At 39.3% G+C, this 24787-nt stretch overlaps 1 protein-coding gene and 1 long non-coding RNA gene across 6 annotated transcripts in view; one reads left to right on the top strand and one right to left on the bottom strand.

Moving 5' to 3' along the window:
- Positions 1-286: 286 nt before the first annotated feature.
- Positions 287-23949, top strand: LOC134174383 (uncharacterized). Of its 3 annotated transcripts, XR_009968625.1 has the most exons (4): positions 12116-12990; positions 17829-17890; positions 19842-19938; positions 22959-23949. It is a non-coding gene; the product is annotated as an uncharacterized LOC134174383 (long non-coding RNA). The 3 variants fall into 3 exon arrangements; XR_009968626.1 differs by lacking the exons at positions 12116-12990; positions 22959-23949 and adding an exon at positions 287-412 and having other exon boundaries at positions 19842-20658; XR_009968624.1 differs by lacking the exon at positions 22959-23949 and having other exon boundaries at positions 19842-20658.
- DEUP1 (deuterosome assembly protein 1) overlaps positions 5544-24787 on the bottom strand; it is a 49549-nt gene continuing 30305 nt past the window's right edge. For 2 of the 3 annotated variants that reach the window (XM_062639293.1, XM_062639296.1), the window contains 5 exons: positions 23922-23990; positions 20750-20949; positions 13967-14186; positions 12906-13004; positions 5544-8095 (listed from right to left, as the gene is read on the bottom strand). In XM_062639293.1, the coding sequence (XP_062495277.1) occupies positions 7925-8095; positions 12906-13004; positions 13967-14186; positions 20750-20949; positions 23922-23990 (759 nt within the window). In that variant the 3' untranslated portion in view covers positions 5544-7924. The remainder of the gene's footprint in view (positions 8096-12905; positions 13005-13966; positions 14187-20749; positions 20950-23921; positions 23991-24787) is intronic. The other variant, XM_062639294.1, reaches the window with a different exon arrangement.

Genomic DNA, 24787 nt, shown 5'->3' with positions numbered 1-24787 from the left:
ACTTCTCAAGATTGGTGTAAAAACGCTCTAGGCAAGCACATGTTGTTCCCTGCAGTGGATTTTGCCCTGAGGCATCACGTGGGTGAGTCTGGCCAGCTCTGAACTAACCCAGTTCAGAACAAGACACATACGTGGTGATGCTGGGATGTGCTCACCAAACCACGCACTGCCACTGGAAATTACTTGTGCTTTGGTACAGGAGCCGCTTCCTTCTGCTGGAGAGATCTGAAACGATGCAGCTGTAACAGTAATTGCTCAGTCTGCGCTATTTCACAGCTGCTCCTGTTCTCCTGGCACCAAATCCTTTCTGTCCTATTTTAATTTTATCCTCACTCCGGGATAAAATGAAATGGAGCTCCGGTCATTTGCCTGTTTCTGAAGGGAGGTTTTGAATAAAGCTATGCCTGAGGATGTGAGCAAACGCATGTGTGGTTTAGTTAGGTACTTGTGTTCTGCAGGGTGCTTGCTACCTTGGCTGTCTAGAAGAGAAGCAAAATTCCTGCCCATCTCTTCTATAGGTTCCTCTTTATCATCTTCATCTTTGTAGATTCTTAATCAGGGTTTTCCTGTGCCTGTTCAGTCCATGGTACTGTCTGACAGCTCTGTCAAAGTCCCTGTGATTTCCCGTCTCAGAGCAGCAGGTGTATTTCAGCCCCTTCCACCTGAGGGCTGTTTTATCAGCACAAGCAATAATTTGCCTTTGGAAAGGCTGTTCAGAGCCCTGAGGTATTTTCTCCTCCCTTAATTTTCTGCAAGAGCTGAGTCTGTGACACATAAGAGCAATTAACTGGCTGGTAACAACTGAAGAGGTAGCAGGTCAGCTGGGTTAGGTAGTATTTAAGATTACTTCTCTAATGAGATGTTTCATTTCTGCTGCTTTCTCTTCTGCACTCCCTTTCTCTCCTGTCATCTGTGAATTCCTCAGGTCACAATAATAATCTTCTCGGAGCCAAATGTTTATTAATATGAACTATAGCTTAATGCTAATAAGAGGCACTGTTGATTTCCGTCCCTGAAATGTGCAATTTTACTGGGTGCTAATTGAGAGGAAAACTTGCACATTCGGAATTGTTCCTTATGCAGAAGCCAAATTGATTTCACACTTTGATGCTTCAAAGGAAAAAGAGGAATGTATTTTTCTCTAGTAAACAATGAAGTTGGATTCTGACATTTTCAACCAAATTCCCTTTTGCTAGTGCTGGATGTGAGAATACACATTCGGAGAAGTGGGGGGGGGGGGTGGTGGTGGAAGCCTCTGTAGACAGGAGCTGTCAAAAATCTCTGGGAAGCAATGGGCAAGTAAATTAATGGCAGTTGCCCAAATGTCAGCTCCTGAGAACCTTCGCAGCCCAACGTGTAAGTGCGTCTCTGGTTTTTAAGGGTGCGTATTACTCCGACTGTCAGGTGCCTTCAAAACTGTTTTGGAAATAGGATTTCAAACTTTTCCCCGGCACACAGCAGCTCGTGGGCAAAATGGAATGATTTATTACAGGCATTTTACCAGAAAACTCATGCTGAGAGACTTCTTCCGCAGTGTCTATGGTACCTTTTGCTTTCCGTAAGCGCTCATTATCAGGTCAAGTCATTAAAACTTGCCGTTGACTTCTGATAAATCGAGTTACAGCAGCAATTTTTTACACCCTATTTTTCAAAGCATAAATCAAATCTGAGTCAAATACTTTAAGATCATGGTTTGAATGGAGTTTTGTAAATGCCTTCTAAGTGCTAAGAAAACAGTGGAATTGTGTCAGGTATCCTTGAGGTGGGTATCCTTGCCCATCGGTGTCAACCACGGCCCCACTCCCCAAAGCCAAGCAAGAGAAGCCAGCGCCAGTGCCCATGGTCTGAAGGAAGAACAACACATATTTTCAGAGCTCAGAGAAATTGGCTCTTGGTCTCCTGCTTCAATCCATCTACAAGAAAATATTTATTCACATCCTGATGTTCAGAAAATGGTGCTTTTAAATACAGGCAGCAGAGAAAACACACTGTTCTTCTTCCAGACTGTGTATGTTCGGTGCCTGGATAGTACATGCACAGGCCTGGATGCTGCCATAGCTCTGGAGGGTGTGAACTGGAACCTGCACTTGGATTCTCTGGATTGGATCTGCACCACAGAGATATTTCTTACCTGGAGAAGTTTCTTCCCAAGGCAGGTGGTTCCAGTTCACGCACCACACATGAGCAAGCTAAATCCTGCCATGCATGTCCCAGTCAAGTATCCCCATCATTGCTACAGGTGGAGCTGCCAGCTGCTGTTGTCTTCTCTGCACCATCTTTATTTGGCTGAAAAGTTTCAACCGAAACATTTCTTGTTATGGGGCTTCCATGGAATACTGAGGACTGGGACTTCATAGAATCACAGACTGGTTTGGGTTGGAAGGAACCTTAAAGCTCATCCAGTTCCAACTCCCTGCCATGGGCAGAGACACCTTCCACTAGAACAGGTTGCTCCAAGCCCCGTCTAACCTGGCCTTGAACACTGCCAGGGATGGGGCAGCCACAACTTCTCTGGGCACCCTGTGCCAGCACCTCAGCACCCTCATAGTGAAGAACTATTTCCTAATGTCTAATGTAAATCTCGTTCAGTTTAAAGCCATTTCCCCCTTGTCCTGTCACTATCTGTGTTTGTCGAAATTCCCTTTCCAGCTTTCTTGTATCCCCATTTAGGTACTGAAGACTTACAAGTCTCCCTGGAGACTTCTGGAGGATTTCTTGCTCCATCTGGAATTGTACAAGGGTTCACTTCAAGTAAAGTAAATCCTACATGTGTTGCAGGAATCCAGTGAGAGGTTGGTTTAGGACTGGTCTTTGCATTCAGACATGTTCTCTTAAGGTAACTGGACAAACATTCTCAATAAATCTGTTTTAAAGCCACTAGCAGTTTGCTGAAAAGTAGATTAGAGGAACAATCCAATGGCTTTGTTGGTTTAGGGACGCTGCAGTGCGGTGTATCTGTGTCCAGGGGTATTGCTCAATCCACTAGCAGTAATCTAGATGCAGTACATTAAATTACAGCCTATTTATGGATTTGAGGGGGCCCGTGTGATTAAATGGTAACTCTGACACAGTGAACTCTGAGATCTGAACCCTGCAGTGAGTTAAAAACAACAGAGTTCCCACATTGCTTTGGCCAATCCAAATGAGCTCTGCTATGACACGTCTTGCACCTAGTGTTTTCTCAACAGACTGCGGTGTCTGAGAAGAAAAAAAACCTTCCCTAGCACAAGGTTGAAGGTGTAAAATCTAGTGGATAGCTATGTTGCATAGAATTACATGGAAAATTGTGGTTGGGAATGATGTAATTGGCTGTTGTGGGTTGTAAAGCCACCGTCTGTATGATAAGGCCAAGGACCTTCTGGCCATGCCCTTAGCCTCCTTCCAGCTCTTTGGTCTCTGGGAGCTGCTGGGCAGAAAGTGGTGGGACAGAACACAGATCAGCACACACCTGAACTGGATGTGTAAATAGAACTATGATGACTCACTGACATTCATAGATCATAGAATCATAGAACAGTTAGGGTTAGAAAGGACCTTAAGATCATCTCGTTCCAGCCCCCCTGCCATGGGCAGGGACACCTCACACTAAACCATTCCACCCAAGGCTTTGTCCAACCTGGCCTTGAGCACCGCCAGGGATGGAGCATTCACAACCTCCCTGGGCAACCCATTCCAGTGCCTCACCACCCTAACAGGAAACAATATCCTCCTTATATCCAATCTAAACTTCCCCTGTTTAAGTTTTAACCCGTTACCCCTTGTCCTATCACTACAGTCCCTGATGAAGAGTCCCTCCCCAGCATCCCTATAGGCCCCCTTCAGATACTGGAAGGCTGCTATGAGGTCTTCACGCAGCCTTCTCTTCTCCAGGCTGAACAGCCCCAACTCTCTCAGCCTGTCTTCATACGGGAGGTGCTCCAGTCCCCTGATCATCCTTGTGGCCTCCTCTGGACTTGTTCCAACAGTTCCATGTCCTTTTTATGTTGAGGACACCAGAACTGCACACAATGCTCCAGGTGAGGTCTCACAAGAGCAGAGTAGAAGGGCAGGATCACCTCCTTCGACCTGCTGGTCACGCTCCTTTTGATGCAGCCCAGGATGTGGTTGGCTTTCTGGGCTGCAAGCGCACACTGAAGCCGGCTCATGTTCATTTTCTCATTGACCAACACCCCCAAGTCTTTCTCTTCAGGGCTGCTCTGAATCTCTTCTTTGCCCAACCTGTAGCTGTGCCTGGGATTGCTCCGACCCAGGTGTAGGACCTTGCACTTGGCATGGTTAAACTTCATGAGGTTGGCATCAGCCCACCTCACAAGCGTGTCAAGGTCCCTCTGGATGGCATTCCTTCCCTCCAGCATATCAACCTAAGCACACAGCTTGGTGTCATCGGCAAACTTGCTGAGGGCACACTCAATCCCACTGTCCATTCCACAGATGTAAAATCACCTGGGGCTCGTCCCATTAGGCAGTCTCTAAGGACCTCTTTCTCATTCACAGTGGTGGTGTTTCGTCAGGTTTTGAATTGCTAAGTGGTGGTGGGCTTGTTCCTGTGCACTGCCGTTCCCCTGTGAAACCAGGAATTATAACCAGTTACACTGTGATAAAGCCAGAACAGTGGGACTGGAGGGTTTAGGTGCTTTGTGTGAAATTTAGCTCCTAAATTTCCCACGCAAAAAGGAAGAGAGTACAAAATAGTAGGAAGAAAAATGGTCCAAATACTCAGCGTTTATGTGAGCCTCTTTCAAAGTTTCTGTTCACTTACTGACAGCCCCATCAGAGTAAGTCTGGGGAAGTGAACTGGGCAACAACAGTTTGGCAGCTCCTATACCACCAAGTATTTCAATATCATACCTCCATGGAACATGACCTCTGGTTTTCCTTAAGCCAGAAAAGGTGGTGGCAGCCTGAACCATTGTTCTTTTTATTTAAAATAAATCTTTCAACCAGGAACCAAACCCATCCTTTTTGGTAAAGCTTTGGAAAATCATAAAAGAAGTCCAGCAGCTCACAAGAATTTTCCATTGCCTGGCTCTTTACAAAGCAGAATAGCGAGTTTCACAGTATCACAGTATTCTAGAGATTGGAAGGGACCTCGAAAGATCATCTAGTCCGATCCCCCTGCCGGAGCAGGAACACCTAGATAATGTTACACAGGAATGTGTCCAGGCGGGCTTTGAATGTCTCCAGGGAAGGAGACTCCACAACCTCCCTGGGCAGCCTGTTCCAGTGTTCCGTCACCCTCACTGAGAAGAAGTTTCTTCTCAAGTTTAAGTGGAACCTCTTGTGTTCCAGTTTGCACCCATTACCCCTTGTCCTATCATTGTTTGCCACTGAGTAGAGCCTGGCTCCATCCTCGTGACACTCCCCCTTTATATATTTATATACACAAATAAGGTCACCCCTCAGTCTCCTCCAAACTATAGAGACCCAGCTCCCTCAGTCTTTCCTCATAAGGGAGATGCTCCACTCCCTTAATCATCTTCGTTGCTCTGTATGTTTTGGGTAATCCGTAGCTCCTGAATATCGCATCTTGTCCTGTCAAATGATTGTACAATTAATAATACATTTTTATTGGTGATTTCAGACATTTATTGCTTTGGAGCCTCCTGGTTATTCTTTTTTTGTACAATATTCATACATCTCCAACCCGTCTTCATAAGGTACATCATTCTTGGTCTTTATTATTTCTGCTGTCCATCATTCTTTCAAAAGTTTTTCAAATATCTTGAAATGTGGTACATGTTGTACAAACTATTTTTGCCATGTTGACATTAGGAATATGTATGTGCCTTCAGGAGCCTCTCACCAGTTCAATCACGTTTCTACCTTTTAATACAATGGAAGTATTCAGAACCAGTGGCGTGGCTCCAGCTGTGGTCTTGCAATTGACTTGTTTAATTTGGGGGTTGTCAGATGAGCTGGTACTGGCTAGCAAAGAGAAGGGCACTTTGATCCATACTGTCTCGGCATATTTGTGGCATAGTATGTTCTAAGCAGGGCATAAGAGTAAACCCAGGTTGGAGAGAGCTTTGAGCAACCTGCTCTAGTGGAAGGTGTCCCTCTCCCTGTCAGGGGAGTGGAACTGGGTGAGCTTTAAGGTCATTTCCAACCCAAACTATTCCATGATTCTATGAAAAGGCAGGCTGAAACTAACTGTTATTTAATTAGCCAAAGATAGTAGTTTGGTGAGATCTTACAAGGATTTAGAAAAAATTCTCATTTTTTGATCATTTCATTCATTCATTCTGTATCATCACACAGACCTGTATCATGAGATGGATCCTCAGGCCTGGACTGGACTCAGACATGTAGGTTCTTTGAAGATCAGACGCACACTGTCTTCTTGTATTTTTAAACCGTGCAGTTGTGACAGAATCTGGCCAACTGCTAATATCCCGTATTTTTTTTCTCTTGCCTCCCTGAAAGACAACATTTTGACATCTTTTTGCTTCTACAGATCTTTCCCATCTTAAAATTTAGCTTCATTTTCCAGAAGGTCTTAAATTTCTTCATTAGTTCTTTTGAAACACCCAGCTGGATCTCCCCTTAAGTTGAGGACACATATATATTTAGTTTGTTCAGATGTCTTCCCATCATCTTTTCATTCAGTCCTCGTTCCTACAGCTGAGTCTAGTAATTTTCCTGAATTTTCCTCTAAAAGGTTCTTTGATGTCCTCATTTTCATTACTCATTTTATTGCAAACTGCGCCAAACCCGTATTTAAAATCTTGGTATTTTGTGTAAGTGTGATGTAGTGTATTTTGTCTTAATGGAAATAGAGCTTCCAAAACCAATTCACATTTTTTGCTATGGTCTTGAATATTAATGAGACTTCTTTTACTCACAAACTGGAGCTGTTTGACAGTCTGGTATTATTTTTATCCATATTTTTCCAGGAAGTTGGCAACAGTCTACGCTGGGAGGCAGTTCTTCAGTATCTCTTTCACTGAAATCGGTGCTTCATCCACACCGGCTGTAATTTCTGTTTCACTTGCACAGCAACAGAGTTCAGGATGAATTGCAAATAAAAGGAATCTCAACATTATGCAGGTTTTTGGCACATTGAGCTCAGTTAACTCTGCTCGGTTTTACAATGTTTTCCTATGTTGTAGAGAACTATAAAGACTTTAGCCCCTTACCTAAGACTGACCACAAGCTGCCTAAAGTATTTCTCCCTGTTCCAATGTATTCAAACAAGAAGCCAACATAGCATCAAAACACTGTTGCCAAAAGAGGTGTTTTTCAAGACAGGATTAAAAAATTATACAGAATTACTGTAAAGCATGAAAAGCACCTGAGATCATGCTCTGCCCCAGGTGAAGGCTATAGGTCTGGTAAAAGGGGCAATATGGGTAGCTTCAAAATAATGTGCTTTGTCTATTCATGTTCCTCTCACTGACCTGCATGGCTTAGAGGTAAGAAAGAAAGAGCTCAAACTTCTCATTTCAGGAGTCCCAAGGGCTGTTTCTATAGCCAAGAATAACTAGAGCATAGATAAGCTCTTTATGCCAGGAGCTATGACATGACTAAAGGCCCCTGTTATTCTTGTTCTGTGCAATCTAGAGAATTTCTTTTGGCTGATTGTATTTTCAAGGGAATAATTCCACTTATTATCCCTCCATACATCACAGAATTCGAAGTATCTTACTTAATTCACAGTGCTGCACCAGGGTTGCTGCGGCACATAATTTAACGATGCAAAACCAACCTGTATATTTTAGAATATGTTTAGAGTACAGTATTTTGTAATATAGTTGAGTTACAATATATCTAAATCCTAAAATTATTATCTTACTCGAAACCTTGGTGTTAAAAATACATGCTATTGGCAATGGGCCTAATTATATTAAGCAGCTCATTGCAGATTTTAGTTCTAAGAAAGTCATGGGTGATTACTTGGTTTTATTTCCTTAATTGTGTGACTGGCTTAAGTGTGTCTGCTTTGCTGTGACCTGGTATATTTTTGGAGGGTATTTTCAGAGTGTCTTTGCAATTCTTCAAGGTGCAAATTTAAACGTTCTTCAAACTCTCTTGTGTGCTTCTCTTCCTCTTGAAGGAACTTTTCTGCTGTTGCAAGGAAGGACATCTCAGGGGAGGACTGAGCAATGAATAGAAAATGATGGTTAGTAAAAAGCAGCAAGTACTACAACGTGTTTGCATTATCAAGTTTGTAGCTTTGAAAACCATTTCAACCTAGAGCAGCTAATAATTCTAAAACACTTTATAGCTCTCCAAGAGAGCATGAATTTAGTAATATATTTTTAAAGGCATAATGCGAACATGATGTTTGAATACCTGTGATATCCACAGCATTAGGATGTAGACTTGACATTAAAAACTTAAAAATCCCATTAGACAGAATTAAGCTGCTTCAGAACCTCCAGAATCTTTGAATCAGCTACAGGATATGTTAGTCACTTGTGTAATTTAGACCAGGACAGAGGACAATAATCTGTTTCTTGGAATTACAGCGTTGGATATGGCTGATTGCCTCCTGCAATGTTAGCTCTCTCCTCCCGTGATGTGCTGCTTTCTGAGGAAAGGAGGAAAACCTATGTTCATTTCAGTGCCATCAACTTCAGACCCTGACATTCTGGAGAGTGTACTAGATTTTATTCTCTGCAAGTAGTTCACTGAAAAATCTTCTTTCCATTTAATGAGCATTTAGTAGACTGAGACATAAACCATACTGAAATCGGTCTTAAAATGGTTGTCACGGCATGCAGAGTTGTAGAAAGCAAAGGACGAGTGAATTTTTGATGGAACAAGTCCTAAATTTTTAAGCAGCATTTTTTCTTAGTTCTTTCGCTAATGCTTAAGATGCATTCATTGGAATGTGTTTATCAAAAGAAACGTGAAGCAATTTTTCTTTGCCTAAAGATATTATGCTTGTTTAAATAAATTCAGTGTTTGTTTGTATAGAGGAATAGTTTTATGACATGAATCTTTAAGTTGACTGAGAAAAAAACTTAGTATAGGAGCTGTAATACTGAGTGAGAGAGATAATTTTCTGTCTTTATATGATCATGTATTGGGAAGGGTGTTTGACATTTATTATCTTAATTAAACCATATGTAAAATAGTTTTAATAACTGACTGAGTTATAAGTCTAGAATCTCTAGTTTTGTTTCTCCTGGAATTTAAAAGAGAGAGTTTCTCTGTCAGCACATCAAATAGGAAGGGCTTCAAATGGTTTATATATTCAAACGTTTTGTGGAAAGGCCAATTCTATGACGCCTGTACATTTTTATCCTAAGCTGCAGTCCATCAGAATCGGCTATTCGCCATTTCCACAGCAACTAGAGGCAGATTTGGTCTTTGCTTTCAGCCAGGTTTAAAACTGCCCTTTAGCAGTTTTTGCAGGCCAAAAGATACTAACTAGGTAAATGCTTTAAAGCAATATTCTCTCCACACTCTTTGCAGCAGACCTTGAGATAAACTGTAGAGATTTCCCATAAGAAACCCCTTTTCTTTTCAAAGTAGAGTAAGTAAGTGATAGGTGGAAATAAATTCTGAATGAAGTCCCATCCTTCTAGAGTGAGGCAGACTTTCTGATGTATAGGGCTCCTAAAATGAAATTCACAGATAAAGCAGAATCTTCCTTTTCTCAGTCCCTCCAAATATTTAACAGGACAGGGAAGAAAAAGTTATTTAATCTGCCATGTATAAAGAACCCAAAGCTATTGGATCACTCTGTGCCACAAAACTCTTGTACCAATCCCTGCACTAGCAGTGAATAGAAAGAAAGTTAATCTTCTAATATTTGAGAAAATCCAGAGGCAGATCTGGTTTTCCTTATAGATGCATGCATGATGTCCCAGCCATAACTCATCAGTGTTTTCACATGAAGAGTTGTTGCTGACAATTTGAATGCCATGGCTACATGAATATTGATTCTTTCATGGACTAGATTACACACCTATCCTTGCAACATTTGGATTCAACAATAGAGGTGGCACTACTACTATGAAGTATTGAAGAAGGCTTTTGTATTATGAAGAAGACACTGATTTGGAGGCTTTACTTAGAGAATCACCATGTGTTTCATTTACTGAATGCCAGCTCTGAAATCACTGATTCAGCACTGTGCAAAGAAAATACTTCCAGTGAGACGCGTGCAAAACTGGGAAAATGTAAATCTGAAATGCAAATTTAATAGGTGGCGTCAAGAGAAAAAAAGTTATGTTGGGCTTTTCCATATGGACAGCAAATTTACATGAGCGTGAGTCTTGAGAAATGTTGCATCAAGTTATGAGAGCTTCTCAGAGATTCATTATAACACTGTTTACAATTGCTGGCTTGTCATTAGAAACACGTTGACCCGATGACCAAGCTATCTTCCTAATAGGCTAGTGTCCTTTGCTATAACTGGGACTTACTTTGATGGGTTTTTCCTTCAAATACACTGTAAACTCCAAACGAGACATTTCTGAATTTCCTCAGAGATCAGAGAAGAATGTTCATCACTTAGAATAAGCAGATCATGGTTCCCTACAGCTCCCTACCTGAGGGTCAGACGCCGATTACCATTTTGGATAGGTCCCTAATGCACTGGGTTTTATGCACTTTGAGAATAGGTTGTATCTAAACAGGTCTAAAAGGCAACATTTCTTGTTAGCAATTAAACTTTGCTTTCCAAGCCTCTGGTCTGTTCTTTCACTGTGTTCTTTATTGTCTTTACTTTTGATGCCTGAGGAATTAAAACTAAAGAAACTACTTTAATCCGTGTCTCAGCTGAGATTCATGGTCCCTAGGTTTGAATTTCTTTTCCTCAGATAACACTTCTTTATGTCTTTTGGTTTTCTAACTGAAGCTGAATAGAAATAGGTTCATTGGCAAGCTTTCACCCTAAACTGGGTAGTTAGGCAACAAGGACTCTATGTCTTCATTTCTACAGACTCAGCTGATCCCGTATTTCTTTGCTGTACACCAAGAATAGTAATCACCTTTTTGCCTCATGATTTGCTGGAAATGAAGGAGTGCACTTGACAGAAATGTGTACTTCCACGTATGAAATATATGCTAAATATGTCTTCTCCTTAAGCAAGAAGCACCCAAAGTGCCTATGAATTAACTCTGGGTTGCTGGGGAGTGGCACTGCAGGAAGCTAGGTCTCTTCTCTCTCACAGACTGCCTAATTAATTTGCTTAATCTCTTTCTTTCCCCATGAGTTGTTTCAGCATTCTTGGATGCACCTTCAGCAGGGCAGCAACACAGCTTTAACGTTTAGGATATTGCAACATTTAGTGGTCAAATCGTGAGTGGTCAAATCCCAGAGTGTTAAAGTCTCCTGATGTTTAGCCTCTTCTGCTTTCCAGGAAAGTTCTTGTAACACCAAAAGTAGAAATTGGTCTGGCTAATTTTAGTCTTGCTGTGACTACATTTGAGGGCTTTGGGGAGTAGTTTTCTCCAACCGTACACTGCAATACATCTTAGGTAGCAGGTATAGATGCCTGTCTTCAACATGCTTCTGCTCATATATGAAAATAAAAATTGAGATGCCTAGGAAATTGCCAAGAAACACAGGAAGGCTTTTAGAGGGCCTAGCAACCTCATCAGCTAAGTAATCACAATAGCTAAGAGTGGGCACACGGACCACAGCATGCTTCAGGGTAGGACCAAGACTGTCAAAATCAGTCCTAATAGTGTCCAGTGGCAGAATTTCCACAACTTTCCATTGCAATCTATTTATTAAGCGGTTTTCCATACTTAATATTACAAAGTTTCCTAATGTCTCATTTATTTTTTCCTTGCTACAGCTTAAGTCTTTCTTGTCTATCCAAGCCTCGGAAGCAAGAACAAAAAATGTCTGTACACTGTATGAAGAGAACATGAGAAGGTGTTTGTGACTAAAAGTTAAAGCTCTAGATTAAGAAGCACAATGTACACAACTGCTTGCTGAAATGGAGAAATTGTGTAGAAACGCAGTATTCTGAAGCTGCAGATAATCTTTTTGGGTATCTATCTATCTATTTTCTGAAGCAGGACATTGGACTGTTGTATGGAATAGTCTTCCCAGAAACTGGGAATAGATCAGGCAACCATTTTCAGAAGTTGTTAATTTCAGAGAGAGAGCACAGTTCAAAGTACTATTCAGAGAAAAAGTATTTTCCTAGATTTGGAAAGCCTTAAACCAAGAAGTATGGGGGTTATGTGAATTCCCACTGAATCCTAGCTCAGCTTTCTAGTTTACTTTAAGGTAATGGTGACTTTCTCTTACATATGTAACCTCTAAGTAAGAATGTGAAAGGACAGAGATTCCAGTGGAACATTTGCTAAGGTTGTCTGAAGATTCCTTACTGGGAGGAGAGATGTTAGTCTCTGCATAAAGCCCTAGAGACTGTTTTCTGTCTTCCCTAGATACCGACAGAGTAATTTTGGTAGGTATCAGGACATCACCTGCAATGCTGATGTTTTCAGTTAGTGCTAGAAATATTCTCCAGAAAAATAGTCCCTTATAACATCTTTAGACATTTTGAACATATTGGAGATTACACTTAGGTGAAACATCAGTCCTGCAAGTTCTGTCAGAGAACTCTATTTATAACATATTGTATGTTTTTCTACTCTTTCTCCTTGATGCAATGGCTTTCCATTTGAACACAGAACTCCAAAGTAATAGACTTGAGTATTCTCTGCACTAATGCTGTGGTATCCAGTGTCAGTCTGAATAATGATTTCATTCTGGAGATCTTCTGGGCTTGTACCTGCTTCAATGTCACTGATTTGGACTTAGATTCAGTACGAGAAATATACCTTGCTTAATAATTTCATTTTGTACTTTGCCTACACAGGAGCTGGAAAGTGTTTTCCTTTAAATCTAGTCTTGGCATCAACCTGGTTCTGAGTGCCAGATGGCAAATAGTTTCCCTGCAGATTGCAGAAGTGTCTCGGATTGGATGTTTTACCTGGGCTGGCTGGAAATAGAAGCTCTGGGATCTCTGGTCTGGAGTCTCTGTCTGACACTTCCGACAGAAGAGAGGAGGAGACCTGGTATTTATCAAATTCTGCTGAAAAAGTCCAAACAATTATTGTCATGATTAATAATTTAAAGATAAAAACTCTCAAGCCATAAGGCTCAGCCACACACCTGCAGTTCAGGATCTACTGGGTACAAAATGCATGTATCACAGCTGGACAGAGAGATGGCTACGGTCTATTCCTACTAATCTGTTAGTTCTGTTATTTAATGATGGTGTGGTTGTATGGTTTGAGGTCTGGAAAACAAGGGCTAAATTTTCAAGTGGAAAACCATAGTGGCCTTTAGTGGAGGCCTCAGGAAGAATAGAAGATACTAAGGAAGAGGATAAAGCTTGACTTTCAAGATAGATCTAAAGTCAAAGAATTATGGAAAGTTTTTCCTAAGAAGTTGCCCCAGGTAAAGGGAGATTTATCCCACTTGTCATGGAACTTGGTAACCTTCAGCCTTTGAAGACTGAAAGGCAGAATGCTGCACTATTACTCTTTCATTTCAAAAAAAAAGAAAGATTGCAGCAGTTATCATTTCTGTTCCTTCTCAAATACAATAGCTAACACATAGAAAATAGTTGCTGCAATTCCTCTAATTTCATCCATCAGTGGAATGCTGTAGAAACTTGATTTGTCAAACAGCACTTAAGACAGTTAGTTTGCAGGCATTATGGAAATACACTTAAAGCAGAGTGCCCTTACAAAAGTCAGTATGAAGGAGTGCGCCAATATAGAAGACAATAAGCTAAAATGTAGAAATCTCTCTCACAGTCACATAATGGCAGGTAATTATCACCATCGTTATTAGAACAAAGGTATGGCCCAGCAGGGGATGTTTAATTTCCAGAAAAAAACTGCTTTATATGTTAAGGTATTTCCATTTTTGCTGGGCTGGCATTATATAAATAATAATGACAACAGGGGTGATCTAGTTTTTGGCTCCTCCAGGGCTGTGGTTGGTCCACAGATGAATTTGTGTTACAGGAAAATAGTTACTTACTGATAATTTGATTTCTTCTGCACTGTAAGCAGGGCTCAGTAAACTGCCTCTTCTGCCCTCTTCAAGAAACATCCCACTGAAGCCCAAAGGATACTTATCACTTTTTGAACCAGTGATACTGCCTTGGCCATATAAAGCAGGACTGTGGTTTCTGTGGTATCCTGTGAACCCAGCAGTCTGTTGACATTCCATTTCCCATCCATCTTTCTTTTGGGAAGTTCTAAAAGAGAAAAACAAATCAAAGTATGAAAACCAGTTGGAACTCTGAGCTATCACAGCAAAGCCAAGCGTGTTTTTACTGTTGTTTGTTTGCGCAATTTTGATTACTTACCTGTGCAAACTGCTTCATGCAGATCAAAAACTACCAAGCTGCAGCAATTTTGCAGCTTTCCAGCTAAGTTGCTGTAAACATCTGAGTGTGCATTCTCTATCTGCCTCGGCTATGACTTAAATCACACAAATTTAAACCTATTCACTGGAGGTGAAGTTGGATAACCTTGCCATATAATTATGGCAGGACAAGAGCTAAACCACAAACCTGCTTCAGGTATTGAAAATACCAATATTCCTTAAGTGTTTGTTGGTCATCCTTTGCCAAAGGATATCACCCTGTTAGTTTTTCAGTGGGAGAAGCTAAGTAAGCAGTCTTCAGCCAGGTCTTCACAATTTATAGTCTGATAGGATCTAGAGTGAATTTAGCCAACAAATAGAGGAAATGAAATATGAAGATGAGATGAGAAACAAAACCTATTATTAGTGATTGAATAATTAGCCAATTTTGATCTAATATAACTTTAAACAACTATGTTCAAATAGCTAGGATTTTGCTGAATAAAAAACTAGTACAGGTATCTTTGATCCTGCATTTTTACTGCAATACTGATTTTGCTACCGATTTAATGATAACGTACAGAACAAAAGAAAGCTATTTTCTTCCCATCCAAAATATTTTCTTTTCCTGATAGTTAACTGAACAATTCTGAAACCATATTGTTCGACATGGACAATTCTGAAACCAAGAGTAGCTTGCCCATGTGCCTGCTCTATCAGACTAATTTTCAGTTGCATCTTTGCTTGTATTTATTATTATGTATTTACTTCAGCCTGGAGAAGAGAAGGCTGCGTGGAGACCTCATAGCAGCCTTCCAGTATCTGAAGGGGGCCTCTAAGGGTGCTGGAGAGGGACTCTTCATCAGGGACTGTAGTGATAGGACAAGGGGTAATGGGTTCAAACTTAAACAGGGGAAGTTTAGATTGGATATAAGGAAGAAGTTCTTTACTGTGAGGGTGGTGAGGCACTGGAATGGGTTGCCCAAGGAAGTTGTGAGTACTCCTGTTCAAGGCCAGGCTGGACAGAATCTTGGGTGTCATGGTTTAGTGTCAGAGGTGTTAGGGCAGAGGTGTCCCTGCCCATGGCAGGGGCGTTGGAACTAGACGATCTTAAGCTCCATTCCAACCCTAACTATTCTGTGATCCTATGATTATATAGCAAAACATGCAAAAAAAATTACGTTTCTGTTACAATATTTCTGACTGATGTAAAAATTTCCATTGTAGTGAGGTCTGTGCTTATAATAAAATTGGAATTGTAGTCTTGGGAGGTAACAACTATACTTAAACATGATAGCTGTTTGAAAAGATCCCATCATTGCAATATCCTAAAACACTTCACTAATTTGAAATGCAGTTATAAAAGCTTTTAAAGACAAGTTCTCTGACACTGAAGTATAATTGTTATAAATATTCAAGAGTATGCAGGGCTGCTCAGATCCAAGGAAAACAGCTCTTTTTTTTTTAATAAAGAAGAATTTGCCAAGCACAGGGAAAGGACAGCATTTCCTGCAGAAAGAGCACACCATCATTTTCTAATCTTAATTTCAATACTTGGTGTTGGGAGAGGGTGGCTGTGCAGTCTTAATGAACCCTGCTTGTACTTAATCCCTTGTGCTGGGTTTGGCTGGGGTAGAGTTCATTTTCTTCATAGTAGCTGGTATGGGAATGTTTTGGATTTGTGCTGGAAACAGTGCTGATAACACAGGGATGTTTTAGTTACTGCTGAGGAGCACTTACACAGAGCCAAGGCCTTTTCTGTGCCTCACACCACCCCAAAAGCAAGTGGGCTGGGGGTGCTAACCGCAGCTGACTCCATGGATATTCCAGACCATATGGTGTCATCCTCAGTCTATAAACTAGGGGGAAAGCTGGCTGGAGGCCGCTGCCTGGGAGCTGGCTGGTTTGTGGGTGGTGAACAACTGCACTGTGCATCACCTGGTTTGTATATTCTGATTCTATTATTATTGTTGTTGTTACTATTATTATCACCATCATTATCATTGTCATCATCCCTTCCTTTTCTGTACCATTAAACTCTATCTCCACCCACAAATTTTACTTTTTTTTTCTTTTTTCCCAATTCTTTCCCCATCTGACTGCAGGAGGGAAGGAGAGTGAGGAGAGGCTGTGTGGTGTTCAGCTGCCTGCCACGTTAAACCCTGACAGCCTTAAACATGAAAATGAGCACTCCATCAACAGACTGTGCAGAGCGACTCACAGAACTAATGAAGAACGTATTTTTCTCTGGCTATAAAAGATGTAGTGATAAAGATACTCCAAATGCTGTAGGAAAGCAAATTATAAGCATGATTCTGTAATATTATTATTATTGTATTATTATTATTATACATTCTAAAATAAAACTCTCTGAGAACATTTACCCAGCCTTCCAGTTTTCTAATCAGTTAAAATGTTTACTTTTATGGGGGCAGAGTTTCCTCCTTTCATTCATTCTTTTCTTTAAATAAACAAATAAACACACTCTGCTTTTTGGCCACAGATGCCTTTTTTCTCCCCCCCCCCCCCCTTCTGAAGTCAATTCCATCTATTGTTTGGATGAAGGGCACAGAAGATAGATGGAATGAATAATAAAATCACAAATATTTTTTCATCTTGTGTTCTGACCCTTTTGAAGTAATTTTCTCTGTAAACCCACAGTAAAGTCTGTGAGCTGTGTTCTTTTTTATTTGCCCCCAGAACTGCTTCTCTGTGTATTTAATAACAGTTATTACTGTTATGCTATGGCTTGCTTCACTAAGACCAGAATTTTCAGACTCAGGTGCCTACAGTTCTGGTGGCTTTTATATAGCAAAATCAGATACCTCCCAAAAAAGGACTGACTTTATAAAGGAACTTCATTCCTACTATAATCCATAGCATTGCTGGGGCTGTTTGCTATCTTGGAAAAATATGACATCTACATTTAGGTGCTTTGATATGGGTACTATGCCTTTACTTCAGACAGACTTCACAGTTGGGGTTTAAATATCTTCCAGTTTAGTGCAATATAATATGTAAGAACAGAGTTCTTCTTTGAATGCAAATGTAAAGGTAGGTAAATATCTGCAATTTTTCAAAACTGTCCATTTGTTAGTACTGGCAATGCAAATACACTATAACTGCAGTTGAAAAACTTGTGCTTTCAATGGGTTTATTGTCAGAGAGTATTGAACATATCTACATTCTTCACAAAAATAATATCACGGTGGACATGGCGACATATGGGACAAGAAGTGGAAGAATGATGTCTTCACAAAGGGAATTTATATAGACAGGATCGATTTTTCCAGACTCATATATAAAATCAGCCTGGTCTTTACGTGATCAATGACTTCAGTGGTGCAAAACAAATTACTTACACAGCTTGTGCTAGTTGTCATACCTGGTCTTGAGAAAGAAAACAACAGATCTTTAGTGACCAGAATGTCTTCAGAATTTGTTGCTTTTACCTGGCAAGTGTAACTGCTGGCTTGGTTTGTAAAAATGGTTAAAAAGTATTTTCCTAAGAGATTGTTTTCACTGCTTCCAGTTTATCTACTGCAACACCTGATCCAGTGGTGAGCATGACAAAGAGTCTGTGAACTCCAAAAGGTAGTGAAAACCTCCTTGAGACACAGTTCACTGTCAAAACAGATCCTTTAAGTGATCCCCAGCTACCTTAGTGGGCATTCATTCCTAGCCTTTACCCCTCACTTTTGCCAGATGATGAAAGAGCACTTTGGCTTGTCCAATTACCTATTTTGTGTGTATTTTTGTGGTGAATAAGTAGCCTTTCATTGGGAGCTCACATGCATGTTTTAATTTTGGCAGAAATGGGCTAAATAAATCAGCTTCATCAGAGGAAGCCCTCTTCAACCATACCAAACTTCAAATCAACTCTATGTGGCTGAGGTCTAAATAAAGGATTGGAATCTTGAGGGTGGGGAAAGCTTCTGTGAACGGTCAACTACCCTACATGAGAACAGTAGTTACTTAAAGTGGTTGTAGGTAGGATGTGACTACAGGCTTTTTTAGGTAATAGATGCCACTCCTGCGTATCTTACTTTGTAATATTTAGAAATTCCCTGCATACTGAATAAAAGCAGAAATCAGGGCTCTTTCTAAACAACAGAACCTCCTGCAATTTCCTGCGTTTTCTCTAGAGGTCTCCTATCTAGCTAATGCCGGTGCCCATGCCTTGGATTCTAGTACTGGTTGAGGGGCATGACTGAAAAACATTATGGAATGTAGCTGGTCAAAGACTTTTTGTAGTTGTGCAAACCTTTCTACGTTTCTGAATGCAAATAGGAAAAACTAAAAGTAAAGTTTCTGAAAATGGCTCTGTAAAACACAAACACCCCTCTTGCACAAACACCATGTTTTCTACTTCTTTTGCTCTATAAAAAGCAGTGGTTTTGTCCTTTCTTCAGTGCCATAATTACCATGGAAACAGAACTGCAAATTAAAACAGAAATAACATGGTTTATGCTCACAATAAAATAAAATATACCCTAGAGTTTGACTCAACCAACATAAATTGCCTGAATTATCTGCACACATTTGATTGTTGAAAATTCAATTTTAGTTTTCTGAGAAAATCTTGAGGTAGTTCCTGTTTGGGAACAGGGAACTGACAGTACAGAGAGGGCTCAGTCTTAAAGAGACTGGCTGGCTGATGTGTATGTACACTACATGTGGAATTTGTGTATGTATTTATTTAGCTAAATAACTTTTCATTTAGCAAATCAATCACGTTTCAGATCCTGAAAACCAGGCTCAATAGATCTGTTTCACCAAATTCATTAGAATTGTATTTTAAATTGTGTTCAGTTATGTGGTTGAGGTTTTTCTGTTGTTAGAAAGGTTCTCTTCCCCAGGTTTCTCTCTCCCAGTTTTGGTTTAATGTTGGTCTTCAATAGCTAAATAATCAGAATCCTGCAAAGTATCTGCATAGTTCTATTGTCTCATGCACTTACATTCTCACAAATGAAATTTCACAGTTCCTCATGTACAGCAAGTTTTATTCCTAAGAAAATCTGACTTTCTCTCTATTAAAGAGAGTGGAAGCATGAGCAAAAAATGTACTCACCAATTTTTGTTGAAATTATGAGACCTGCACCTTCTGAGGTGCAGAATACTCTGTAACTTGGTTTGTAAATATTTGTTTCGGCAAAACCTTCAACATCAGGCTTCCCAGGGAGGTGGTGAAGTCACCATCCCTGGATGTGTTCAAGGTCCTCAGTGACATGATTTAGTGGTGGACTTTGCAGTCCTGGAGTAAAGGTTGGATCTGGTGATCTTAAAGGTCTTGTTCAATCTAGTTGATTCTATAATTCTATTATTTGAAACTTAGGAAAACAACCATACCTGCCATTTCCATCTATATATGTGTATTATGTATATGCATATATATGTACATGCACACATACAATATATATATATGTATTTGTATACACCTGAATACTACCTACAACACTAAACTATATATTTAAACAAAATACTCCAAAGGAAGTTTTAAGCAAGAGTGTTGCTACATATAATGGGATGCCTTTCTATTTTGCAGCAAGAAAATGACTTCAAATTTTGCCAATGACTGAATGTATGAGCTTGAAATAACCTGTGTAATTTTGGCTTCAACTGATCCACATTAGTGTTACCATGTAAGTTCTTTTTACAAATGATCAAAATATTTAGCTTCCTATTAATTTTACTCTCGCGTACTGTGAAATATTGTTTAGCATGGGGTTTAATTTTCTTTTTATTACTGCAATGCCATGATTATAACATGTTTGAAGGTAATTCAGAGCTTCACTGAATACAGGGAAATAAGAAGGAAGGCATCACTACAATGTTTTCTATAGCCTGAGTACTTTTGTCTCATTATTTTTCCCTAACAAGGAGTTTATTGTAGTAATTATTTATTCAGGGCACCTGAAATTATGTTTCATTTAAAAATCAGGTCACCCAAGAACACCAAAACTAGACAAGGCATTAAAATACATTTAATGAAACTTCCAACAAATGAAACTGGTGGGACAGAGAGGTTTTCAGCAGGGGCTGTAGTTCAAACTGCTTATTAAGATAACTTCCTGTGGAGCAGTTTACCTCTCATGTTGGTTTTTATATTCTTTCCTTGTCTTGTTTTTATTTGGCAGTAAAAATACATCCTGTCCTGTTTTGTAAAACCTGGAACTAAGAGTAACTTATGCAGCACATAAAAAGTTTTTAAAGTCATTTCATGTGAAAAACATTTAAAAAATGATCAAACATGTCTAGGACTTCATTTATTCCCAAATTCAGTCAGCCACCTAGAAAAATGTAGGGAATTCTTACAAATATACTAACTAGGTTTGATATTTATGTTGGTGGGAGTTCTGAATGAGCAGAAACAGCAGAAAAGCAGTTCAGCCCAGTTGGATGCTTGCAAAAAACTTAGAGGAAGATTCATATATATGACAATTTAACTATTACCTCTCTTCCTTTTCTTTCATCTTTGAGTGGGTTTGGTAGCTGTCCTCTGTTTCTCCATATGTACCCATGCGACCCAGCAGTGTTGTTTCTGTGTCATTTTGAAGTTTAACAAGACTACTTTGGAATCTTACATTCTCATATTCCGGTTTGTGAATGGAAGATGTGAAATTTCCGTGTTGTTTGTTACATAAATCTATACTCTGTGCAAGAAGATAAAGCCATCATTATATAGTTATCTATCTTCTCAACAACAAATGGATGTTAGTATTTTTAACAAGCAAACACAAACAATGTTCTATGCTAAAGAAAGACCTAGCTACTATATATAATCATGCAGCACTTAGAGCAAACCAAGAGAATTGCCTCCAGAAAAAAACCCACTGTAGATAAATGGAAAAGAATGAATAACAGCCTCTATAACACAATAAAACAAATTAAAGTTTCTCAACAAACATGCATCCAAAATATTATTATTGTAAACTCATCAGTTGCTTTGTAAAACTTATGACATAAAAGAAACCATAACAGCTATAGCTGCAGACTGTATTGCTCCCTCCAGTAGCAATCCCACCAGAAATAATAAGAAAAAATTATAGAAGTTCATTACTTTACTAGATATAGGGTATGTCTACAGGCACAATTTAATATCTGTGTCAAGATACAGTCACCTTCAGCTTCAGAAGCAGTAAAGTAAAGCCACATTAGCACAGTGCTCTGTGTGTTACTAAACCCTGCTTCTCAGCTGGGTTAGTCCACACGGTATACAAGTCGTAATACTAAAAGTGCAAGCAACATTTGCTCTGCAACTAGGGCTTAAAGAGGACCATCCACTAAGGTATAAAGAAGGGAAGATGGAGATTAGCTCTGGAAGTTGACTACCCAGGATACTGCATTCCTTTTTTGTCCTGTCACTTTTTCTATAAAGCCTATGCTGCACACCAGAGCTAGCTAATTCGAAACTACTTCTCTACATAATACTGCATTGCATTGTGTAAGTATATCTGCAATAGCAGTACAGTGTCATTGACAGAAAAATCTCAAATGATTTCATAGAACCATAGAACAGTGTGGGTTGGAAAGGACCTTAAAGGTAATCTATTCCAACATCTCTGCCCCAAGCAGGGACACCTTCCACTAGACCAGGTTGCTCCAAGCTCCCAGTCCACCCTGGCCTTGAACACTGCCAGGGATGGGGCAGCCACAGCTTCTCTGGGCAACCTGTGCCAGTGTCTCACCATCTTCATTAAAAAAAACAAGCAAACAAAACCCTTTCTTATGAATAATCTATATCTCCCCTCTTTCAGTTTAAGACCTTTGCCCCTTCTCCTGTTGCTACGAGCCCTGGTAAGAAGTCTTTCTCCATCTTTCTTATAAGCGCTGATTAAGTACTGAAAGGCTGCTCTCCATAGGAGAGATGGTCGAGTCCTCTGATTATTTTTGTGGCCTCCTCTGGACTTGCTCCAACAGGTCCATGTCCAGATTATACACAGAATACTAAAACCCAAAATATTCTATTAAGTTTTGTTTTCGTATATTTCTAGATTTACCTTATTCTTCTGGAAGTTGATAACTCGTGAGTATTAAGGATTTGGATCTTAGTATACAGTTAGCACAACTTGAAAGCTTGTCTATTATTTGCACTATCTGATCTAATGTTATCTCTTCCTGTAACCCTTGCCTCACTTAGCTAATTTTAGGGGAAATTTATGAGCCAAGCTGCCATGGAAGTGCCAGAAAGTAAAAGGAAATTTAGTATTTATTGCAAGGATGGCAGGCAGGGGCTCAGCTGTGTCTCCAAAGTGAAGTGGCAGAACAGAGGAAGGAGAGCACTAAGTCACACTACCACTACTAGCTCTCAAGTCAGCAGTACACTTATAACAGCATGTACCCCAAAACTGAGATGGCACAGCTACATTGCTTTTGAAATCTAAACAAGTAACCCTCCCTGGTGATGCATTACACCACACCGACTTAAGCTTAGCATTAGTTTGAGGAGTCTGTGTAGTGCTCTGCTGTACTATGCAAACACATCTGTAAAAATCTCTCCAGTTCCTGCAATCTTAGCGTGAAATACCTCACAATCTTTAATGTTTAGATTTTCCCAATACATTAGTAAAGTAGGAAAGACTTGTTAAGTCCATAAATGTATTGATATATGTAGTGACCTTGGTATATCTACTGACTGGATTTTACTGTTCAGATTTAACAGACATGGTATCTACAAGGATACTTTTCAGACAGTTCTCAATCTTCATGAAGAATACCACCATAGAGAAGAGCTAGACATGCATATACACATCTGTCTATGTTTCCACAATAATGTCACATATACACATACATATATCCATAATAGTGCACATGTATGTATAGGTAATACATCACTGACAGACATATATGCTATTTTAAGGGTGTGGAAAAATGTGGCATTTTTTCATACATTTGTCAGTCTAGAGTAAGGCAATTAACAGGCTACAAATCCCCCAAAGATATATTTACAGCACAATTTACAAGCAACATTGCAGCGTTTTTTCTAGAGATAGATAAAATAACTGCAGATGTTCTGTAAACAGGAGACATTTTGAAGCTTTTTGTGGAAGGCAGCATATACAACATTTATTGTACCCATAAAAACTACAGTACTACATGATTTTGTGGCACACTTTTTATGAATTAAACTTTAAAAATCCCTGTTTGAAGAAAAATAAATGCTGAACTCCAAAAATAAGCTGGGTGGGGGCAATATATGCCTGTTTTTTACACAGTTATTTAAATATCATATGAAGAAACCGGTAATATAGTAAAACTAGGACATATCTTCATATCTGTGAGAATGATGACTGTTTAAAAATACATATTTTCTGAAATAAGTTATGTAACTTACAATAAATAAGCTCCAAGAAACTGTTTATTGTCTAGACAGTTACTGAAAAATTTACCTTACTTCTGCTTTACTACAGCTAAGGTCAAAATTATTCCTAGCTATACCCATCTTCAGGCTGAGTTAAATCCACTTGGTGCTGATTATGTCTCACACCTTATCTGTATTAATTTATTTTACTTAGGTCAGAAATCTCAAAATCTGCCATGATCTCAATCTACATTTACAGTAAATATAAGTAACTGTTCTGCATATTGCATAGATTAAAAAAAATACCATGCAACTTTTACACACCTGCTTTTCCACCATCTCTTTTAGATGTGTGTTTTCAGAGCTCACAACTTTGTATTTGGAATCCAGGAACTAGGAAAAGATTAAATTCTCTGTTAAATACAAGAACATTACTGTTAACTTTAAATGACACTGAGTATAGATATATATGTTTAATTTTACAAAACATACATAATTATGAAACTAAATACAATGTTTTTTAAATACAGCAATACTAAAGCAGGAAGAAGTCTTAAACCACCTATAAAAGATACACAGGTGCAATGCTTCTGATTTTAGTTACCTTTTTTCACTTAGGAAAATATGGGAGTTCACTTGCAGTTAGGAGATACAAAGAGAGACAGATTTTGCAGGCCACTGAAACTGGGTGAAATCTTAGTCATGGAGCCTAGAAACGACATCCACTCTTTTAGTGCTATGGTAGGGAATATAGGCTGGTAAAGCCACACAACAGGAGATGTCTCATTTTCCCAAGCACTAACTTTCCTATTGTCAAAAGTGAAGTATTACATTAAATACAACTTTCAATATGCAGTGACCTTCTCAAAAAACAGAGATCCCCAGAAAACTCTAAATATGAAGGTTCTTTTTGTTTACAAAGCCAAGTAATGAAGGTAACATATTTGTTTTTAATACTAAAAATTGACATTAAAGCACTGGTATCTTACAGTTTTCAGCTTTCAAATTATCAGAATTTTCTAAGCAGATGATAGATACGTAACATTCTTCAAAAAGCTTTAAAAAAATCCCTGAAAAAGTGTTCTAGATACTCTAACAAACAGTTCTAATGATAAAGTGCATATAATACAACAAACTTGAAGTTTTCAAGCTCTTTTGCATGATAAAATGATAACTACAGTCAATAGTCA

Source organism: Pezoporus occidentalis, unplaced genomic scaffold (genome assembly GCF_034315485.1).
Source record: "Pezoporus occidentalis ecotype Australia unplaced genomic scaffold, CSIRO_AGI_Poc_V1 ctg6, whole genome shotgun sequence".
NCBI lineage: Eukaryota > Metazoa > Chordata > Aves > Psittaciformes > Psittacidae > Pezoporus > Pezoporus occidentalis.
Note: the sequence above shows the minus strand (reverse complement) of the source record. Positions and strands in the feature narration are given on the sequence as shown.